The sequence below is a fragment of the Micromesistius poutassou genome (assembly GCF_964030765.1).
Source record: "Micromesistius poutassou genome assembly, chromosome: 11".
Lineage (NCBI taxonomy): Eukaryota > Metazoa > Chordata > Actinopteri > Gadiformes > Gadidae > Micromesistius > Micromesistius poutassou.
The window spans coordinates 5,777,932-5,801,267 of NC_140281.1; the positions used below are offsets into that span (position 1 = coordinate 5,777,932).

The following is a 23,336-nucleotide window of genomic DNA, read 5'->3' on the forward strand; positions in this document are numbered from 1 at the left end:
GACTGAGCATAGCGAGGGGTCACTGCTAAAGGAATGCTGCTCAGTCGTATTGTGGCGGGCCGGGCTGGAGGTTCACACTGCCTTGGGGAAGCGTGCTGCTCAGGCCAGGCCAGAGACCATGCATCTCGCTGGGGCAAATGTTGCAAAGTGAGCCTCCCAGAGCTGGAAGTGAGTGTTGATGTGTTGCCATTGTCATTCTAGTAGATTCAATCTTATTCCCAACGGTTTAAATGTTTGGTAACGGACGGTCACGCCAACTACACAACAACAACAACATCTGGACCAGACGGGAGCACAACAAATAGTTAGTGTATTGAGGTGTCATCTTGATGGTGAATGATCCAACAATGTTTTCATTATGAAACCCATCCCAGCCCACCCCCACTGCAGACCCCATCTACTGGTCCCCTCACAAGGGTCTGGAATGCTGGGTTTCCATGACGCCGATCAAGTTAAAACCTGGCAATGTGGTGCTGGCAGGCCTGGCCTCCAAATCCACGCTCCGGCCTCCTCCTCCTCCTCATCAGGCCTCGGTGGCCGACAGATCCCTCTCTCTTTATATAAGCCAAGCTCAGAGAGGTCCACAAGTCTGTCGTGTCTGGCAATATAGAGTCCTTTAACACACACACACACACACACACACACACACACACACACACACACACACACACACACACACACACACACACACACACACACACACACACACACACACACACACACACACACACTGCTTGTGTCTGCACCGTGTGAAATGCTGAAAGCCAGCACAATGATTTATTGTTCCATAAATGCTTTATGGGGCAGAGCTACGAGACTACCGCTTCTTCTATTTGCTTGTGGCCCCCGCAGAGACAATAGCTGGGTTTCCGCACTCAAACAACTTACCCCCCCACTAAAGAGATCCCAACTGGTCCTCCCAGCACAAGACTGAACGGTCTGATCTGGGTTGCTCTTGTGTACGGTTGGGGGGCATATTAAAGGCTCTCACATTGGTGTATACATTTTACTTGTAACCTGCAAAAGAAAATGACAACCTATTAGTGGGGAAAAAATGAAAAGCAGACTGAACTGCATTGGTTATATCATCCACTGCTTAGCACTGTTTGTCCTGCTATGGAGGTAGACACCGTAATGCCTGGCTAATTAATGTCTGGCTAATTAGCCCATGTGTTGAGCATTTCCCAATAGGCCGTGACACAGAGACAATAGACTGAAGCTGTGTTTCATGAAGGAAGAGCTGCTCTGTACTGGCGCCCTCTTCATAAACTGATGCATGGATAGTTGGATACACTTACTTTCTTTTCAGCATGAGCTCGCTTTGGGTGAACGGGGTGGGGATCTCGATTTGCTTTGTCAATCCGGAGATAATGTCGTTAGATGGGGAACTGAGATGAGCCTGACCAATTAAGAGCTTAGGTTTTAAGGAGCCTTCTTATAAGTGTGTGTGTGTGTGTGTGTGTGTGTGTGTGTGTGTGTGTGTGTGTGTGTGTGTGTGTGTGTGTGTGTGTGTGTGTGTGTGTGTGTGTGTGTGTGTGTGTGTGTGTGGTTCTCGGGGGACCTCTGATAGTGGGTGCTGTTGACTCCATCGGTGGAGCAAGTTAAAGTAGAATTAAAAGAGGGGTTGAATAACTTTGGTGTGAGACTGTATATTCTCTACACTTGGAAGTGAAGAAGGCAAGCGGTTGTTTTCTGTTTTTGGATCCCGGTACTACCTTTGTTAATTGGGATTCTAACACATCACATGGTGTAAGGGAGAGATTTTATTCAAAACCTTATTTGAGGTACATTTGCATTTTTCCCCAGGCTGCTCTGATCCGAGACCATATAAAGTTCAACAAAACGCCCATAACACCGGGACACAGTGTTCTGTGAACCCAGGGAGAATGCACACACTTTCTTCCATTGACTAAGCGACGGCCAGATTGTCTTATACCTGGAAGCACATAATACATGGCATGTTCACTGCAGACACACACAGGGCTGTGCGCCCGGGGAGACTGTAACCGCTGTGACAAGGGGCCCGAGCCAGGCCAGACGTGATGAAGATGGATGAAGCTGATGCTAACACACTCACACTCACACTGGTAAGGGGGCCTTTGGCAGGCTAGGCAAAAGGCAGTTGGCCATGCTTTTATGTTGTTACTTTAGACATCCCAATGTGTATTGTTTCCTCTATGTTGCGTTAGTACATGTGGGAATATCCATAACACTATAGCTGCAAATCAAATTGGTGGCCAGCATTGGAGCTCAAGCTAAATATTGAATAATAAACAACAATTAAATTCCACCATAATAGTCAAAGTCTGAACTTTTACCAAAGGCTTCAAAGAGTTGGACTTGGACAATATGATAATAGAAAAAAACTTTTCTGAGAGTACTAGGAAGGTTATTTATTTTGTTGTTGTTGAAGTGCTATTTGTTTATTTAAAGATAGATAGTCCTTTATTAATCCCCCTTAGGAGAAATTCACAAGTGACCAGCAGTACAGTGGGAAAAGAGAGTGCAAAAACAATAAAATATAATAAAAAACTATTAGAATAAGATAAACATACTATATACATGTAACTGTCCGTTAGTAGGTGACTTGTGCATTAAAAAATAAATATGACTATAAGTATAAATGTGCCAATGTAATGAAAATGAAATAAGTAACAAGGTTTAAACAACAATCAGTCCTGAGGTGTGGGGTTTAGTCCTTAATCAAGTCTAGAAAAGGAGGTGTTGGGGCTTTGGAGGTGTTTGGAGCGGGGGGTTGAGGTGTTGTAAAGTCTGATAGCTGATGGGATCAAAGAGCCCCCTGATACCAGATTAGCTGATACCAATCAGCTAATCTCCCTGCGGGTCCACAGCTGACAGACTATACATACATAACGCACAGCTATATTTATTTTTAGGGCATCTAGCAGACGCTTTTGTCCAAAGCGGCTTACAAACACTGATACACACATTAACACGGCGGCGGGGTCAACCACACGCGGCGAAAGCCAGCTCTTCAGGAGCAGTTAGGGTTAGGGTGAGGCATCTCGCTCAGGGACACCTCGACACTAGGATGAGCCGGGAATCGAACTAGCAACCCTACGGTTACCAGTCAACTTACTCTTAAGTTATTATTATTATTATTTTTTGTTATTGTTTATGAGCATTATAATGAGCTATGTTGTAAATGAAATGCATGACACATTGTGGTGTTTTTCTACCTAAGTGTTGGAGAAGCTTAACTTCCTCTCAGACGCAGCCGTCGACCGGGGCCCAGACAGAGCTCTGAATGTAAACAAACACGTGGTCCTGTCCCTCGTGACGTCATTCAGAGACACTTGTGGAATGTTCACAAACTGATGGCAGAGACTGTTTTCTCCAAGTGACAGCCTTATTTAAGGTACAGTGATGAACATACATCGTACATAGAATACTCTGTTGACAATCAGGTCAAAGAAGGTCTCTGAATGTCTTTTTTGACTGTGTACTGTGTGGTGTATATATAAAATTGTGTCAGATTATTATTAATTATTTACTGTTAATTTAAAATAAATCCCACATATGTTTAATGGACTATCTCTCCCCCGCAACCCTGAATTGAAGTTATTTTCCTAGTCCTTGAACATAGTTTGGTAGACAGTCAATGATGATAACTAGTCAACAATGATTTATATTTCATTCCACACACGTTCTAATGTTTTATTTCATCAGAAAACAAAAAAATACAAATACAAATTGCGGTGATGCAGTTTTCTGCACAGCCCTAAATATTACTATGTTTAAAAATATATATACATATTTGGTTTTGTGTTCACTTGCTCTTTAAATATATCAGAGCATTTGTTTTCTTTTGTTGTTATGGATCAGTTGTTCGGGGGTCACCTGGTCACCTGGCTGGGTTTCCTGGCAGTGACAAAGCTGGCCCATTGTCACCACGGCCGCAACGCTGGCCGCGACCACTGGTCCTTTTGGTCCCCTTTTTGAAAAAAGGAGGCAGGAACAAATAAAAGGCAAAACAGGAGACTGCTAAAGTCTCCATGATCCCCTTTCCATGCGAGGTGTAATCCAGGGATAGCCGTCAGCACAAATGTGCCTTTGAAATGTGTGTGTGTGTGTGTGTGTGTGTGTGTGTGTGTGTGTGTGTGTGTGTGTGTGTGTGTGTGTGTGTGTGTGTGTGTGTGTGTGTGTGTGTGTGTGTGTGTGTGTGTGTGTGTGTGTGTGTGTGTGTGGAATGACATGTTTGCGAGAGCTTTGGTGCTGTAACTCTCAAGGTCATGACCATTTGTTTTGCCATTTCCTAAAATGCAGCCTCAATTAAAATGATCGAACCAGGATAAAAAAATGAAGCCGTTTACTCAACACACTTCTACACAAGTATGGACACCAGTTCAAATTGCAATTTTAGATTTTGTAACTGTGCACAACCACATTCTTGGATCAATGGTCAGGATTTCTTTCATCATTAATCCAGGTGTGCAGACTGGATTTGAATGCCTTATATTACATGGATTTCTTGGTACCATTGTTGTGCAAGAGGAACTGTTGATCCCCTGTGACTCGTCTCTAGCAGGCTGTCAACTCTTCCACTACAAGGTGTTCACTGTACAGTAGTAGTGGAGAAAGGTGAGGGCCTGCTACACCCATGCATTACAGCTTAAAGCATGTGTAACCATCCATGATACTGCCAATAAAACGTGTCAGGACACTGCCATCGGCATGTCGCTCACTCACACCGCCATCCACAACCTCCCATTCATTCACCCGTTATGACCTCACTCTTTAACCATGTCAACAAGCTAATCACGCTGAGGGCCATGAGATATCTGCAGTGCATTATTGCAGGCTAAAGTCCAACCGTGCTTGTAGTGAATGTGTGAACACACGCATACCTGAGGTACTCGTTGGAAAGCTGACTAGCTAACCACTAATTGTATGAAGACTACTCCAAGTCATTTTTGGATATGTATTTAGTTGCCAGGTTAGACCCTATTTGAGGGCTGTGAGTAAGTATGTTGAAAGCTTCGTCATCTGCTGATCTAGAGGCCCGACTGGAGGACTACAGCACTGTTGGTTGGCCCAAGTATGATGTGGTCAAACATGGCGCCATGGAAACCCCTTATTTAAAGCCCTTTTTAAGGCATTCAGTGGCTGTCTTTGCTTCTGTAATGCTACGGCTTATTATGATGGGAGGATATGTGATATGATCGCTTGGTATTAGGAGTACTAACCACTACTGTTAAAGCCCCAACTTACCCCATCAGTGTTGTTGTTGCTTTTCCTTTTTGCAATCACAGAAATGTGTTTGTCTTAGGATGTTTTCAACTGAATGGCACAATGGCTAATGGATGTATTTGTTATTTATGATTTGGGCTAGGAGCTAGTAGTACGACTTTTAAATGTAGTCCTGCATTTATCTAAGGAGAATAGGGAGTGAGGCTGACAACAGGATTGTAGTATTGTTCTTGTGGTACTAGTCTAATATCAGGATCCAAGGGGACCTGTTGGGATATCTCTTATTGAGCCCAGAGCTCTCTGTATCAGAGCGTGGTGGTGTGGTCCTCTGTAACACCATGTGTCCTCCCTCCAGAGCACCAGGACTGCCTCCACCAGGTGGTCCACGAGCGCCTGGGCCAGCTGCTCTGCGTCCTGAAGACCGTCATCGGCAAACACCAGAGCCTCAACTCCGTGGACATCCTCAGTGCGGCTGGCATCGTCATTTCCAGGGTCAAAGGTGAGCAGCTCCACTCTCAGACACTCGCCTCTAGACGTTCAGAGAGACTGACTGACTGATGCCAGTCAATGGGGAGCAATGTTCTGTCCATCTGTCAGTATTTCAATGAACTTAAGATCTGCCATGTATGTCAACTCTTAACTACCTTGTTTATATCTGCATAATAAGGACCTTTTTAGTCTTTTTCACGTCATTGAATGATCCACAACCCAAGATGTTGGCTATACATAGGTACTGCCCGTAGATCTTCAATGTTATTGAAATGTGCTGGAGAGCTGAGCCAACTTATCTATTGGGGTGTAATACAGCCAGTCAGCCACCAGTGGCCACTAGGGGGCCTCCTCCAGTCTTTGCATGTTGATTTATTTGCATGTTGATTAGCTGTCATCTTCTGAATTGGTGACGTATCATTGGACAGCTCGACCTAAAGTTCATTGTTGAGCTCATGTTAGTGTAGGAGTGATGAATGTCCAATTGTCACAATATTAAAATATGTTCTAAATCGTAAGGGATGCCTTAGCTGACGCTCCAGTGAAACGGTATACTAGGCGTCTGCTACTCTACGTTTCATAGACTTTGGTCATTTTGGGTTTTTTCAGTCCAGTGCAATTTTGCACTGCACTCTCTCTCCTTTTGTTCATCATAAAGATGGGTAATGTTCTATTCTTCTGACATAAATACAGTATTTCACTCTTCGGAGCAACTTCAAATTAATTTATTCTAAGTGTACATAATGCAAGAAATGTGTTATTGTCATTCATCATTTTAAGCACCTTGTACAATGGCATGTGTACATTGTACTGTACTCTCTCTCTCACTGTTACTACAGTGTTTAAATATGACCGGAATATAACCCCTCCTTGTGCAAGAGGTTAGCGTAAGTACATGGGAAATTAGTTTGTATTGTGTTTCCAGTCGCACACCAAGGAGGTAGATTGTGTATACAAACAGGAGTAGGCGTCCAATGGTTATCCAATGGTGTCTCCTTTTAAGTACACTTTCTGGAAGTGGACAATTTCAGGGTGTTGACTAGAGAATGCAAAAGTGCAAATAATGGCACATCCAACTGAAACTATTCTGTGAATGCTGGATTTGCTCAAACAATATTCAAATATGATTAATCCGCAGTAGATGAATTCAAATAACAATGGGTAACGGCATTGAATGTACAGGCACATCAGACATTATAGTAATTTTTCTATTCATGTTACCTTCTAGTATCGAATCCTAGAGACTTTTTCAAAGCCTTGCCAAGCGAGGGCAAGCAGCAGTGCTGGCAGGTCGGTGGCCCCGGCCTCAGAGTTAACCCATGAGGTTTGGCTAACCAAGTCTGCTTGCTAATTCTATTTGTTCTACTCTACACTGTGAAGACTTTCAATTTTGACGTTACATTTTCCCCTCTAATTTAAGCTCCTCCAGTCTGTGATGCGTTGCAGTGTACATAAGATGTGCGTGTGTGTAAGTTTGAGGGGAATCACTTGTCAACCCCACCCCTCTCCCTCTCCCCCCATCCATCCCCCTCCACCTCCAACCTGCTCGTCGAACACACACACAACACAATGCCATTTTTCCCCGGTGATGTAACTTCCACGTCGGGGACCTGCTGGTGGAGGCCCGTGCGAGTGCTGGCATTGTGTTCCAGGCTCAGGATGTCCTGTTGGGGGGGGAGATGGTAGTTGTAGTGCTGGGGGGAGGGGGTCACAAGACCAACAGATCTGGACTCATTAGTTCTTGGTTTTTTAAGCAGCGCTGGTCAATCTAGGATGTTCTGAATATCTGATGTTGGACCGCCTTTTTGCCACCAATCTACCTGGGCCTTTTTTCGTTGTTTTTAGTTTAGTTTTATTTTAGTTATGTACTTCAAGCCTGAAATTTTGATTGCGTTTTTTTTATCATAGGTTTCCATTTTGGTGTGCTCAACACTACATTGGACTTTTTCGTTTTTAGTTTGTTAGGTCAGTCACTATTATTGTATTTTACTCTGAAGTTCCCTTTTCACAAGGCCACGGGATACGGTATTGGTTTTGGGTAAGTTGTATATTATGTGTGTGTACATGTTACCGTCTTACCATTTGAAAAATATTTAAAGTTAAAGATACACACGTCCTCACTCCTAGTGTATTTTGGCCAATACTGAACTGCTCACAATGTACTTCCTGTACTGGAATACTTCTGTTTTTCGACAACAGATCCAACCATTCATTACACCAAAACCTTTGTGTTTGATTTTGTTTCACCAAACTGATGTATATCTCAAGCAGCACAGAGGACAGCCTCTCTTTACATTAAGGCGTATTCAGTTGTTTTTTGTGTGACAAAGCTCAGAAAAATTATTTCTGAAGAATAATGGGATTACGGAAGCCCAGGAACTGACACTGACGTCACTTGGCGTTATTTCTTGGCACTTGCTTTCCTGGCTACTTAGCAAGTTTATTTTCCCTCTTCCCTGGCCATGGCAGGAAGTTTATTTTGATGGCTGATTTCATCATATTTACGTTGTTGTTTTGGTTGGCTGTTTACCATCTCATTCAACACTGTGTTTAAACTCGGGGGAAACTGATGCAGTTTTCCTATTTATGGCCATTTATTATGATTTCAAGATTTGTTTTAAGATGTATATACCATATGTAAAGGTGCCTCAACACTCAGAGAATCCCATTGATTAAGTGTAACATGGTACACAGCACTTTGTAACCAAGTGTCTCCTGTTTCTACATGATTGCTATGGATAATTAGGACGTTGTGAGGTCACATCGCAGTTAGTTAGTTACTGTGGAGGTAGTAAGGATTTGTTGGTCAATGTTTAGTAATTAATTGTGATAAGATTTTTCCTTATGAGGAGACAACGATGTTTTGAAACATCCACAGAAGTAAAAAAAACAAGCCCTGATACTCTGTATCAGAGGATGTTGAATCATTCCTTTAATGTTATGACAACAGTTTGGCCGTCCAAAATGCTCTCACCAAACTCACCAGTCAGTACAAGGTCAAAGTCAGTACAGAATGTCTTTGGGAGATTTCTTTCTTCTCCTGTGGTTAATATGTCAGTTCTCTCTCTCTCTCTCTCTCTCTCTCTCTCTCTCTCTCTCTCTCTCTCTCTCTCTCTCTCTCTCTCTCTCTCTCTCTCTAGGTGTGAACTTCAAGGAGGTGAATAACGACAACAAGAGGAAGCTGTTTGGCGAGATCTACACCGCTATCGACACATTGGCATTCACTTTTGGCAATGTGTGAGTACAGACAGTAGATTTCTAATCGGAATAGATCTATTCCTATCATGCGATCCGAACGTACTGTATATATGGCTTTTACAAAAGTCGTAAGCGAACGTTCTGTCTCTCGCGCACACCTGACACATCTGGACCGCCGGCGACTTAATGGACGTGTTATCACTATTTGGCATTTTTATGTATTTGATTTTAATGAAAGCCCAGCAGGAGAGAGCTTTTCTTTGCCTGCACCTTCAATTAAGAAGAAGGAGGACAACACAGCGACGTCAGTTTCTCGTCTGGTCTTATATCTACCCCCCCTCCTCCGCCGCAAACAGGCCTACGTATTTGGAAGAGAGTGCGCAGCCAAGACTGTTGGGAGAGAGTGCTGTTATGTAAGGGATGATGTATAGAATGCCGGTCATTATCGGGAAAATACTGTAATTTCCACACTATATATAAGCCGCGGTTTATAGGCCTACACAAATTTTCCCAAATTCCGTAAACTATGTGGCTTATGCATGGGTGCGCCTTTTTCAGTTAATTAGGTTATTTAAAAAAGTCTTTCCCGAAACCTTCTTTGCTACAAATCTCTTTAGGCCTACGTCTTCGTTGGTAAGGTTGGTCTGAAGCGCTCGTAGAACCTTCTTAGCTCTACCGTAGTGATGATTCAGCTCTTGAAGCTAGTCTCCGCCACTGTACAGTAACCTTTATAAATCCCCGTTGCGTATGGAACTGCCACATTGGCAGTGTTGTGTTTCACCAATATACAGTAGGCCTACATATACGGTACAGCAGGCAAGGTCAGCTCGACTCGCTTCCAATAATTTCAAAAACTCGCAACTTAAAAAAAATATTGTAATTTTTTTACAATTAATCTACAATTAATCTAAATTAATGAAATAATACTGGGAAACGAATAAACTATTATAAGCAACGAGTGAACAAGTGAATAAGTGGTCTAAATACTTTTTTCAATCACCGCCTCTTTCCCTTGACGGTGCGCAAAGACAGGTAGCAAAAAGCAAAACAGTCTCAGCATAAACACACAGTTGTAAGTTAAATTTGTCCATCGTGGAACACGTAAATTCCTCAAATGCTGACGTTTAAAATAAATCAGCACCGATTTCCCTTGATCTTCAGCTGTAGCCTTGCTGAACTCCCTGCATCCTCGCTGTCTTTATTCATTTTTTCTTATCATGGTAAACTAGCTCATTGGTGAACACCTCGTCAGGTGTTTAACAGCGACACGCACTCGGAGACAGTAGGCCTAAAGAAAGACAGGTCCATAGCTGCTATGTGCGTTTGATGTGCTCTCGCCGTTCTCCTGCACAAAAATAACGTGTGCCAAGCAGTAGGCATAGTTGGTCTTAAAGGGGGGGAAAGCAAGTTCAAGTTTAACATCGATTTGCAGTGATCACTTGGCTGAAGGGTTTTATATGGCTGTTCATTACATAATTAGCGCATTTGAAACTTGTGTGGCCTATATATGGGTGCGGCAATTCTGTTTTTTTTAATACATAAATGAAAGGCTTGCGGTTTATCCACGATGCGGCCTAAATGCGGGGAATTACGGTAGGCCCCGACAGGGCGAACCGGACCCCAACGCGAAGCGGAGGTGTCTTGCTTCTCCTTTAAGGGGCTTATTTTAGATAATAACCGGCAACGTTCTATAGCCTACATTATTACACGGCTACTTGCCAAAACTAAAAAATAACTTCACACGGTGTGTCTTTTTACAATTTATTTGTAAGAATTGTATTCCGATTGAGGCGTATATATGATCATTTTTTATTCAGATTGAGCTGTTCTTTACTTCTAAGCAGATCAGAAGTGTCCATGTAAACGCGGCTAGTGATCCAACCGATCACAATACACCCCCCACCAGTCTTGACTTGTCCACACCACCGAAACCACCAGGACCTGATCACGCTTGCACCTTGCTTTCCTCCTACACTAAATATGTTGCCAAGTTTCATCCAATATATATAAAGCACCAATTCCTGGCCTGTATGACCGACTTGTAGTGTGGCCCAGTTCCCACTGCATGCGAGTGCGCTTTTGCTGATGTTGCTTGTTACTTGTTACCTACACATATCGGTCATTAAGTGCCTCTGATAAGTTTCCACCTCACTGAGAACCTTCCTCCCCTCCTCCTCCCCTCCTCCTGGCTCCTGTCTTGTGTCTCCAGGGTGTCTGACTTCCTTATGGGTGATGTAGAGAGTGGCGCGGCGTTGGGGCTCGCCCTGACTAAGAGGAGCCGGGTGAGATATGCTGCCTGACACACAGTTAGTTTGCCCATGATATAGCTCGTCTACAACTCCAACATAAAGTGTATTGTGTAAGTGTATTGTGACGGTGTTTACAGTGATGTACTGTGGACTTTAAGTGTGATACCAGAGGTTTTACTCTCTTCCCTCTACAAATAAGAAAATGGACAATATGATGTGAGCCAGCATTGGGCTCAGCACAGAGTTCATAGGTCATGCTTCTTACTGTGGAGGTGATGACACCATTTGCATTGTTGTTGTTTCCCATCGTGGTTAGGTTTCATGACCAATTGTAAGAGGGCAAAAGAGAAAGTTAGTATAGTGTTTATCGGATTGTCCACCCTCGGTTGCCATAGAGGGTTAACTGTTTGATGCCTGTTCTCTAGTCTTTTGAGAACCTCTCTGTGGAATCTGGAGGATCCGGTCCGGAGAAAGATGATCCAACGGGTAAGATCAGGCCTTCTTAAACACTAATTACTACTGAAACATAGCAACACATTCTGGTGGATTACCCCTTCCTGCTTCTTCCTGGTTACTCTGCTATGCTACTGTCTGCTCTGAATGACTGAAACCACATGAAATATTAACTTAAGAGCAAGAAGTGAAAATCAGAAGTGGAAAAGAGGAGGTGTGTGTTATGGAGGCTGATGTCGTTGGCAACTGTCCACTCCCATTCACTTTAATTCAGTCGCTCCATCCCCTATCAGGGCTGCTTAGCAAAACTAGCATTAGCACACATCACACACTTATTGTCGTCACCAAGGTCAAAAGGTGTGTTACGTGTGTCTACCAAGGGTCGCTCCCAAGATAGACACAAACACGCATGCACAACAAACACCGGCACACGTCAAACTAGGATGCCCTCCAAGGGGCGGCTAGTATATGGGTGGTGGGTGTCTGTTAGTGCCGGTGCCTGGCTCATCTCCCTCCTGACGGACCCCCTGGGGGTCTCCTCGCCGGCCCTCACAGGAACCTCACCCCCGGCGCCCTCCTCGTTGTCCGCGGCGCAGCCCGGGGAGGTGGATGCCGCGCTGCAGCGGAGCGACTCGGGTGTGGAGTCGGCGCTGCTCTACGCCAAGGCCTGGTCCAAGTACACCAAGGAGCTGCTGGTCTGGGTGGAGAGACGGCTCGGCATGGGTGAGTCCACTGGTCCCGTCCCAGCTGGTACCCGGTCAGGTTTGGTTTAGTCCGGTTGGGCCATCGTCGGCGTTGGGGTGGTTGATTGACACATTTTCCGACCCCGTACCCGAACAAACATTCCCCAAATCCACGGGAAGAAGCCTGGAAAGAGGCCTCCTCCTCCTTTGAGGGATGATTTATTTGGAGCCCACGTGTATCGCCGCATATGATGCTTGAGTATGCAAGCAGAACAAGGTTAAGTAAGATAAGTATGTTGTTAAATCAAGCAGATTAATCAATAAGGAATGTAACACACAGAGCGATCAAATGTAGTTTACGGTGTCATTCCCGTCATCCAGCCTTTGTCCTTTTGCTTTTGATTTGCAGTAATACTCTGGAACAATGCAAGGTATCGAGCTAGGTTTTATGACATGAGAAAAGACACACCTCATTTTAATACAGTCAGATAAAGATAAAAATGTGCCCTTTTGCTGGTTTGGATGGTATCTCTTCTAAAGTGTATTGCATAAAAAGTCAGCTAGGAACTAAGATGGTGAAAAAGTCTCATCTTATGAGTAATATAATAATAATAATAATAATAATTATAATAATATATGACCTTTTGGTCATATTTGATTATGTCAATAACATACTATGTGACTCCCATGCAAACGTATTTGCAGGTGTAATTCTTTGGTCTATCCGTTGTTGTTTTTTGGCACTTAAAGTTTCTTATTTATTTATTATTATATTTAATATTATTTATTATTCTGCTGAAGGTTGCACTCGAAAGTAGAGCAGGTCTGAGCCCAGCTTGTGCTTCCAGGGGTTAGATAAGATCACCTGCTGTCTAACATGTTGTCTGGCTGTTGCACGATGCTGACTCCATTTGCTGCATTGCTTAATTCATGGTCTGAGTCACTCAACAAGTCTGCACAGGCCCATAATCTACTCGTGTCTACTGTCTGACAGTTGGAGAATATAGCTGTCCTCAATGTGACCCAGCTTCAATCAAACCCAGCTTTGATTGAGTCTTTACAGGGCTGGACTCTGTACACATTCACTTCAACCTCACATTTTATTCTCTGTTCACAGATATTGAGTGTGCAAAAAGTTACGCCAAAATGGCCGAATCTGCAAAGAGCCTTGCGAGTCAACAGGTGATTTTTGTTCAGTGAATTCAGTTCATCGTCTTATCAATCAACAGTGGTCTGACTTTCATTTCTTATTTTCAAGGAGTTCATGGCCTTCCGCGAGATCTACATGTCAGCGTTCAGAAACGACATTGAGTACAGCCAGCTCCTGCTTCACACTGCGGCCGTACTCCAAAGCAACAAGTTCATCCTGGTGGGTCCTTCCTGCACGTCACACACAGCTCACGTCACCTCTTCTGTCTTGAACATCATGCTGTTGAAACTCCACTACTGTCCATTCAAACACTAAAGCCTGATTTACTGTCGCGCATGAGAAAACGCGCGAGCCGCGCATCAGGCAAAACTGTGGTCACGCGACGGTCACGTGCCCCGCGCATGGGCTGTCGCACCGCCCTTTTTAAGGGGCGTCTGATGGCTCGGATCCGCACGATTTTTGTCACTTGGCGTACGAGCGGACAGACAGACCGGAAAAACCACAGAGAGCAAGATGGTTGATTGGACATTGCATTTTGGACATTGTGTTTTTGAACTGTGCGTCTATGTCTATGCACAAAATCAAAACATTTTGGAATGTACTTGCTTTTGTTATATTCAATTTACTTGTAGTAGGCTGATTAAAAAACGTTGTCTAAGCACAGGTGGTATGTGTCTGGTGATCATACTGGCTATAGAATCTATAACTACTGGCCCAACAACTATTATTTAAGCACAGGTGAGAATGCCCAGGTATGTGGCAGTTGATCATACTGGCTATAGAATCTATAACCACTGGACCTCTGTTCAGGAGAAGACTGCACCTACTGGCGTGTCTCAGATCCACAACTATATATGCTTGCAGCAAGATAGTGGGCGTGAACTCACGTACGGGAAATTGCGTACGGGCGGGCAATGCGCGACTGTGCAAAGCGCTTAACCGTGTTTGTGTGTGTGTGTCCATTGTAGCCTCTGCAGACCCGAAAGTCTGAGCTAGACAAACTGCGGAAGGAGGTGAAGGAGCAGTGGCAGAGGGAGCAGAAGAGAATGGTAGGTTCAACATTACATTTGGAAAGATCAATCTATATTGATATATTGATATATTGTTTCACCTTCTTCTGACAAATGTACTTATTGTAAGCCGCTTTGGATAAAAGCGTCTGCTAAATGCCCTAAATATAAATGTGATTTAAAGAAACTAAGCCAATGTAACTAAGCCATGTAATAACACTCAGTACTTATTATATATGTTATATATTTCTAAATGAGTCTTGGGCTTGAGTTGGATTGGAGGGACTTTTGTTTTTGTGTTTCATGTAGAGCGTTCTCCAGGCCTTAGCGTTCTAATTTGACTTGGCCGTCCCAAAATTCTTTGCCGCCTTTATGTTTTCTGCTCATTCATTTGTAGATGAGCTTGTGTGCTTGGCTGTAATCTGACTGTGACAGATTCAAGCAATGCCAAACTCCAGGCTTCACATTTGCGACTGAGACATTGTGGTATGAATGGTTCATGGTGGATCAGGGTCTTCAGTATGCCAGGTTCTGTTGACACAACAAACCCCAATGGACTGTCCCCGGTCACAATGAACGTTCTACTGAATTCATTTGAACTGATATCATAGCAGGAGGGGTGCCTGCTTTTGTATCGATTGTTGTCACATAAGGCTACATTAAGTCAGCTTATTCTCTGTTTAAGGGATAGATAGTTTATACTTAATACCACATAATGCTTTATTAAAGGGATGTTTTCCTATTTCTCTTTACGGAGGGATAGATGGGTATAAAAAACCATATACTTTGCATGAGGCAGCATACAGTAAAATGCATAAACATTCTATGTATGTATATTTAATTATTCAGGCTCAGGCTCCGTGAATAGTGGGGAATTCCCCACTATTCACTTCGCCTTTGGCAAATAATTGTTTTAGTTTATAAAACGGGTGGCTTAAATCAAGCGATCTGATTGGTTCCCAACTGTTGTATATTGACCGTATACACACAGCTATGACGCCCGTTCAGTTTACAGAGTTCAGTATCACTCCGCGCCTAACTTGATGGTCATCAAGTTAGGCGCGGGCTGTGGTATACGGTCATTATACCACAGTTAAGGGGCGTTGTCCGTCCCGACGCACAGCGGAGGGGCGGCGACCCCACAGCCTGTTGATACCACAGCCTGTTGTGATCTATTGCTTAATTATAAAACGGGTGGCTTAAATCAAGCGATCTGATTGGTTCCTAACTGTTGTATAATGAGCGTATACACACAGCTATGACGCCCGTTCAGTTTACAGAGTTCAGTATCACTCCGCACTTAACTTGAACTGTTGTTCATTTATATATAAAAGCAATAGCATAGTTCACTGAAGCCTAAAAATATGTTGATTGCTGGAGAGGGTGGAAATGTTGTAAAGCAATAGGCACACGGTGAGTGAACTCGATAGTAGGCTAAATTGCCGGTGAACCGAGCTACCGTCTTTAGCCTAGCCTTCTCTCTGAAGGACGCTACAGTGTGTTGCATAGCAACCGCCGTACACTTTGCCGGCAGCCGGGAGGGACTACTTTTTTGTATTCGTTAAAAAAATCTGCTGCGTGTCGGGACGGACAGCGCCCCTTGCTTAAATATACTACACATGAACACTCCAAAATAAACAATGTAACACTTTTTGCTGGGATTTATTTGTTTTTATTATCAGTTTATTCGTTTTTATTAGCGAGACAACCGTCACGCGCGATGAAGATAGCAAACCAATGAAATTGAGCTATCTCAGGAGGTTCACGTGAGGTTCATATACTAGGTTCATATACTAATAATGTATATACAGGTATACACATCAATGTATACAGCTTGTATTTGTGCAAAGTCATACATGCATAAGTAGCAGTGAAATGCTTTCTTTGTTCTGCTCTGTCCAGAGAAACAAAATAATATCGCAAAAATGAAGTAAGGAGCATTAAGGAGTATTAATGTGTGTGTGTGTGTGTGTGTGTGTGTGTGTGTGTGTGTGTGTGTGTGTGTGTGTGTGTGTGTGTGTGTGTGTGTGTGTGTGTGTGTGTGTGTGTGTGTGTGTGTGTGCAGCACGATGCGGACAGCGCCCTGAAGAAGGCGCGTCTCCTCAGGGGCCAGCGGCAGGAGGAGCACGAGAAGACCCGCGCCTCCACGGGCCGCGCGGAGGAGGAGCTGCAGCAGCTGCCCCTGCAGCAGGGCGGAGGAGGGGGCGCCGTGGGGGCCAAGCTGGACAAGAAGAGGAGGCTGGAGGAGGAGGCCCTGCAGAGGGTAGCCAGAGACAGAAAATCACCTAACAACGTCACGTATATGTAGATATTTGTCCATATTTTCTATTTGTATTATTGAGTTATTTCCCCTGTGTGTGTCAGGCGGAGGAGGCCCGGGAACACTGCAGGGCATGTCAGCTGGACGTGGGTGTGAAGAGGGCCGACATGGCCGCCACCAAGAGCCTGATCCTCAGCCAGCTGCGGGAGATGGTCTTCCAGTGTGACCTCACCCTCAAGGCCGTGAGTCCAGTCCCTGTTCTCAGAGGACCTCCTCAGCCCCAGGGGCAACACTCTGACCCCTGGACGACTCTCACCACTAAACAGAATCTATTTTGTTGTTCCGCCCAGCAGAACAACTGTATTTCAATGCCCCTTCAGAGCATCCATTAGAGCAGATGCAGTCGTCCTTTCCTGTGTAATGCCAGCAAATATTGAGCAACGCTGGGGCTCAGTTGCCAAGGCTGTCAATCAATTAATTGAGAGAAACAAGTTCATCATATTCAGTTTGCCAACCAGTTTGTGTGTCTCTGGTTGTCCCAGGTGACGGTGAACTGGTTCCAACTTCAGCAAGCCCAGGTGGTGTCGCTGCCAGTCAACCACCAGAGCCTGTGTGAGCGGGCCAAGCTATACGAGCCGGGCCAGCGCTACGTCCAGTACGTCAGCAGCCTGCCCACCGGCCCCGACGCCTCCTCCGAGCCCAAGGCAGGGTGAGCTACACACGCAGGCACACACACACACGCACACGCAGGCACATGCACAATACACCGCACAAGCACACACTCACAAAACAACATGCAGGCACACACACACACACGCACACGCACACGCACACACAACCACACACACACACACACACACACACACACACACACACACACACACACACACACACACACACACACACACACACACACACACACACACACACACACAGGCACTGACACAAGCACACACTCACAAAACAACACGCAGGCACACACACACTCACACACACACAACCACACACATGCACTCACACGCACACAGACACACGCAGGCCCTCACACACACACTGGCCTGGGCTGGCAGAGTAAGGTAGAAGGCCCCCTGCCACACGGGGGGCCTTCATAAGTTGTCTTAATATATTCTCAAGTTAAATAGCTTGCTAATTAACTAGTCATTCAGAAGTTGTTTATTTTTGTTTATAGTTTATTTTTGCAATTGTAAAATGGCATCTAATTTTGTGACCCAGTGATGTGTGAATCCTTTGTTTCCTTTGTCATTTTTATTGTTCAGTTTTGTTTGCAGTCACCAAGGCATCACACACACATGCACATGCACACAAACGCATGTGCACACACACGCACTCAACAAGCAGATGGCCATAAGAGAAAGCTTTGTTCTCAGAAAGTTTACCTCTCGGCCGACCCTAATCGCTTCTAATCAAAAGAATGGAGCATGAGAGTCAGGAAATGAACACACACTGGTCTGTGAATGGTTAATTATAGACCACTGACCCAGATATATTGTGAGAAGGACTCTCATCTTGCCTCCATGTTACAAAGCATTGAAAGGTTTATGAAACACCTTTACAAGCACCTTTTGACACTCAACTAATATTTTCTACTTTGATCATACTTTGGGGTGTATGGTAATATCATTATTACTTTATTTTATTAAAATAGATTCCTTATTATTATTATTATTATTATTATCATCATAATCCATCATAATCGCTGCTCATGATTTCGCAGCGAGTCCCTTCTCATGATTTCGCAGCGAGTCCCTTCTCATGGCCTTACATGGTCGGATGTCCTCCTCAGATCTGTGTTCTCCAAGCGACCGTTGACCGGAAGCCATTCGTCTCACTGCAACCTCTCCCCTGCGGGGTCCGGGCCCGCCGACTGCCTCAGCGCTGACGAGGTGGACAGCCCCGTCCACGCCCGGCCGGACAAGATCTCGGAGCGCCGCTCCAACAGCAGCACAGACATCCAAGGTGGGCCCCCCTCAGGCCTGACTGACCTGAGGATGAGACCTCCTCACAATGGATGAACCAGGATACTTTGCTCAGAAGCTCACTTTATCAGCAGTCTGTTTTTTATTTGTAAATCATTACAAATAAAATTACAAAAACAAAATACTAAATATGTGTTACCTTAATTGGTGTAAATGTGAGGGCAAACACCCCGGAATGTGATAAGCTCTTTTGTTGGGTAATAGCGTGTCGTTGGCGCGAGCCGTTTGCATTGAACCCTTAGGTCTTCATTGATCAGTATTTGTAAAGCATGACATATGGTTAAGAGTTTAGATAAATGGTAACCATCTGTGGTGAAGGGAAGGAAGCTGCCTGAATATTAATTGGAAGAAACAAGAGGGTGTTAATCATCATTAGCCGAGACTCTTGGAAAAGTGGATTTCAACAGAGCATTTAGGCTAATCAAACGTTACAATGGTGATGTTTGATAGAGAGAGAGAGAGAGAGAGATCTAGCCTAATCCAAAATCTTGACATTGTTTGCCACATGGCAAACATCGCTGAACAACTCTGGCTTGCAACCTCTAGTTTTTCCTTTTGCATAAATAAATAATACTGAATTAAATAATACGTTTGCTTCCTTATATCTTCAGACATACAGATATTTGGGCAATCATCTCTCAGATTGTTATTAAATCATAATACTGATGTAAGATTTTTTTCTGGGGTTGTGGGAACTCAGAAGTTTCTTTGTGTTTATTTGTGACAACTTGTTACAAGCAAATGATTAATACAAGCAATACTTAATGGAATGATTAATCCACAAAGGAAAATGCCTGTGTGGACTAATCATGTGTGTGTGGTTTTGTTTGGACAGCTCTGAGGATCCAGGGCCCGTTCAGACCCTGGGCCTCGGCCAGTCAGGGCGGAGGGATGTGCAGTGACTCAGAGAGCGCTGGAGGGAGCAGCGAATCCCGCTCCATGGACTCTCCCACCGCCAGCCCCGGTAAGGACCCAAATACTGACCCTACTTCATTATAAATCACTAAGTATCAAACATGTTCCTATCCATCTTCCCTATGTCAGAGTACCTCAGATGATGCTTTGGGTTCATGGCAGCATGGATGCACAGAGTCCCCATAAAATGAAAATAATTCAGATTCAGATTTGACTTTCACAAAGCATTTGTCCCATAATGTGGTCATTCAAGCAACCGATACCACCGTGGAAAAGTGAGACGACTCAAAACCGTAGACCACATCTTCCAAACTGCATAATTGGTTTTCAGTGTTAGTTTGCATTCTGTGCTAGAGAAAAAGGAGACTTGTGTTGGAGCTGATATCTAGATACAGGATGCCAGGTCTGAGGGTCTTTGTGTGGTTATCTCTCCCTTCATCTTATCTCTCCTTCATGCTGGGCGGCTGTTTGTTTTTATGGCTTTACTGTGAAAGTGTGTGTTGGGAAGAGATACAAGAAGTGCAGCAGACTTTACAGACTTACTATATGCTAAAAGCTTGATGGGTGCTCACCCAGTAAAACAGCACGGGTGTTTTCTGGAAACCTGTGACCCTATCTTCTAGCAAAACACTTTGTTGAGGGTTGTGTTTGTGATTTGATAGATCTAGCTGTGTTATAAAAACAACGCCACCCTGGTGAAGACACGCATACACGCATGCACATTAACTAACGCTTTCTAGTGGCAATGTGTGGAGGGTGGTGTTGTGTGTGTGTGTGTGTGTGTGTGTATCCCAGTTGCTACGGTACCAAAGTGTCCCAATGCAATTTTATCCTAGCCATCGTGTTCCAACAGATGCGTGTGAGATACGGCAGCACACACTTCCAAACTTGGCAGTCGAAAGTGGTCACAAAAATGTTGGGAGTGTCTGTGTACATCGATGTTGTTCACTGGGTAGAGCGCGTACCATTAAGGCCAAGTCCTTACCGCAGTGGGTAAGGGTTTGATTCCTGCCCGCGGTCCTTTGCTGCATCTCTACACCTCTATCTCCCATACCTTCCTGTCTTACTCTACTACTCTACCCTACCCTAACCCTACCCTAAGACATGATTATCATGACAAGGATTTTAAAAGGCGCCGTACAGAAACATTAAATTTTCAAGACTCCCACCACCACCCCCCCCCCCCCCCCGACATATCTAACCTGAGATGAACCCAAGAGGATGTCTAGCGAGGACCAGCATGGATACTTTCATAGAGCAACTCACATATGTTACGACTTAGATCTCAAAATATAATCAAAAGCATTTCTGTGGTTGTTTTTGATGTGACCTCGCCTTTTGTTTAGAAAAACTGATACTATAACAGGCATGCAGACATGCTTTATACTAAGTATAAGGTGATTATTGCTGCATGTGTCTTCTGCAATCACATGAGCTCCATGTGATCACTGTTGAATCACAATGGATCATTTGCTAATCTTCATGAATCTAAATGTCTCTCATTCCTGCCCTCCTCTGTTATGCTAATGCCCCTGCACTAAGGCTGCATTCCTTGCAGCTAATGGTAGTTGTCACCTTATTGTACATGTTTTATTGCCATGCTACAGCTGTCTGCTCTGCACCAATTGCAATCCCTGCCATTCTGAAAAGGGGGTTCCCCTCTTTTGAGGCCTTTTGTTATGGTCTCTTTCTCACTCCTATCTTTGAGTTTCCTTTTTCTCCATCACTCTGTAAGGGTTATAGGGCCGGGGCTACCCACCAAACCGTCTCTTTGAAGAGGACGTTTGAAGTACATCACTATGAAATAAACATACTCCGATAAAATCAAAGTGGGGGTGAAATGGATCAATTCTGAAATGGATAAAAAAAACCTTTTTCGAGTTGTTTTCTGTGTTGGTGGCTTATGTTGTTTCACTGTTGAGTATGTATAGATGTTTCAAAATGGTGGATATGAAGGCCAAGTAAGCCCCCCCCCCCCCCCCCAACCATTCCATTTCAGACCCGAACAAACTGAACTTGACCTCCATGACCTTGCAGGTCATCCCTGATTGGTCTCTTTATGTCTCCACACTATCCTCATCAGATCCTCATTGCATTATTGGCATTGGAAAGATGAGTGATCAATCAATGAAAAGAGATGTTGATTACCCCCACCCCCCTCCATATTACCAACTTGAAGTTGACCACACCTCTACAGCACCTAAAGCCAATCCCATAAAGTGGGGTCCTGTCAGTGTGAGAGTGACAGGCGGATGCAAGGACAGCATAGCAACAAGCGACACTTGGCCTTTACACACTGCTGCTGTGAAGCCTGGACATGAGGATTAACTGGTGCATCTGGTCCTGTTCAGGGGACTTCAAGAGGAGGCTCCCACGGACCCCCTCCACGGGCACCATGTCCTCCGCAGACGACCTGGACGAGAGGGAGCCCCTGTCCCCCTATGAGAGCGGTAGGTGCTGCTGACAACATTGGTTTAGACCCATGTTATATACCTGGACGAGAAGGGGCCCCTGTCCCCCTCTGAGAGCGGTAGGTGCTGCAGACAGGCTCACTACATTGGTTTAGACCCATGTTATTTGCCTTGTTTGATGACTATTTCTAGACTGGAGGTGGAAATCCTAACCTTAAGGATAAATGCAGGTTGAAATCTGGAAATATGCTGGGTTGATATTGTGCTCCTCTGCAGTGTAGGCACCAATGGAGGAAGCAACATTGTTTACATTGCAGGATCTAGTCTTACACCGTTTAAGCTTTCTATGAAATGGCGTCTGACTGTCCTTGATATTTATCGCTGCCAAAAGCAGCCCTGCCTTATTTAAGTGTATTGTCTGATGCGTCAGGGTAGATAACGACAGCAGGAGCGTTGTGCCACTGAATGTCTTAAGAACAAGAGCTCCAGTTGAATTGAAACATTGAATCATACTGGGCCATTGCGGTCTGTGATTCCACAGACTTCTAAGTGTGGCTTATGAGTAGACGTCTGCAAAGGCTGTTAGAGTAATCAGTCTTTTGTTCTCTAATCCCCGGGGGAGGTATAACAGGTATATCTGCTTTAATGGTTTTTGGCTCTCAGAGACATGTAGTTCATAGTGCTACAGAGGGTGGGTCAATAGAAAGGTATTGTACTGGCAACATAACATACATTTTTCCTTGGTTGTCAGTCTGAAAAGGACCACCGGTGCAAAAGTGAAAGGGCAAAGGTTGTATCTGGGATCTTTAAGACATTCTGATGAATGTACTTGCTTTGGATAAAAGCATCTGCTAAATGGCCTAAATGTAAATGAAAGCTGCCCCTGGCCCCTGTTCCACATGCTGCGGTGAGGCTGGTGTGCGTGACGGCCCCCAGTGGACCGATGGGGAGGCGTTTACAGCTAGCTAACTCTTCTTCCCCCTCCCACCCTTCTTGTGTCCCGTGGCCCCCCCGTGCGGCGCTCCAGGTCTGAACATGGACATGGGGACGGAGATGGCCAGCTCCCCGGGGCCCTTCCGCAACACCCAGATGTCCAAGGCGGCCCAGACACACAAGCTCAGGAAGCTGCGCGCCCCGTCCAAGTGCCGTGAGTGTGACAGCCTGGTGGTGTTCCACGGAGCCGAGTGTGAGGAGGTGAGTGGCGTGGACCTAGTTCACCTGGGGGGACGGACACCGGGGAGCTTACACTACTGTTCAAAAGTTTGGTGTCACCCAGACAATTTCATATTTTCCATGAAAACTCACACTTT

General features: G+C 44.7%; 1 protein-coding gene across 4 annotated transcripts in view; it reads left to right on the plus strand.

Moving 5' to 3' along the window:
• arhgap29a (Rho GTPase activating protein 29a) overlaps window positions 1-23,336 on the plus strand; it is a 41,839-nt gene that overhangs the window by 10,778 nt on the left and 7,725 nt on the right. For all 4 annotated transcript variants that reach the window (XM_084475617.1, XM_084475615.1, XM_084475616.1 and 1 more), the window contains 15 exons: window positions 5,567-5,710; window positions 8,841-8,937; window positions 11,108-11,180; window positions 11,573-11,633; window positions 12,156-12,323; window positions 13,401-13,465; window positions 13,542-13,652; window positions 14,402-14,482; window positions 16,509-16,706; window positions 16,808-16,945; window positions 17,246-17,412; window positions 18,508-18,680; window positions 19,536-19,664; window positions 21,967-22,065; window positions 23,054-23,220. In XM_084475617.1, coding sequence (XP_084331743.1) covers window positions 5,567-5,710; window positions 8,841-8,937; window positions 11,108-11,180; window positions 11,573-11,633; window positions 12,156-12,323; window positions 13,401-13,465; window positions 13,542-13,652; window positions 14,402-14,482; window positions 16,509-16,706; window positions 16,808-16,945; window positions 17,246-17,412; window positions 18,508-18,680; window positions 19,536-19,664; window positions 21,967-22,065; window positions 23,054-23,220 — 1,871 coding nt within the window. The remainder of the gene's footprint in view (window positions 1-5,566; window positions 5,711-8,840; window positions 8,938-11,107; window positions 11,181-11,572; window positions 11,634-12,155; window positions 12,324-13,400; window positions 13,466-13,541; window positions 13,653-14,401; window positions 14,483-16,508; window positions 16,707-16,807; window positions 16,946-17,245; window positions 17,413-18,507; window positions 18,681-19,535; window positions 19,665-21,966; window positions 22,066-23,053; window positions 23,221-23,336) is intronic.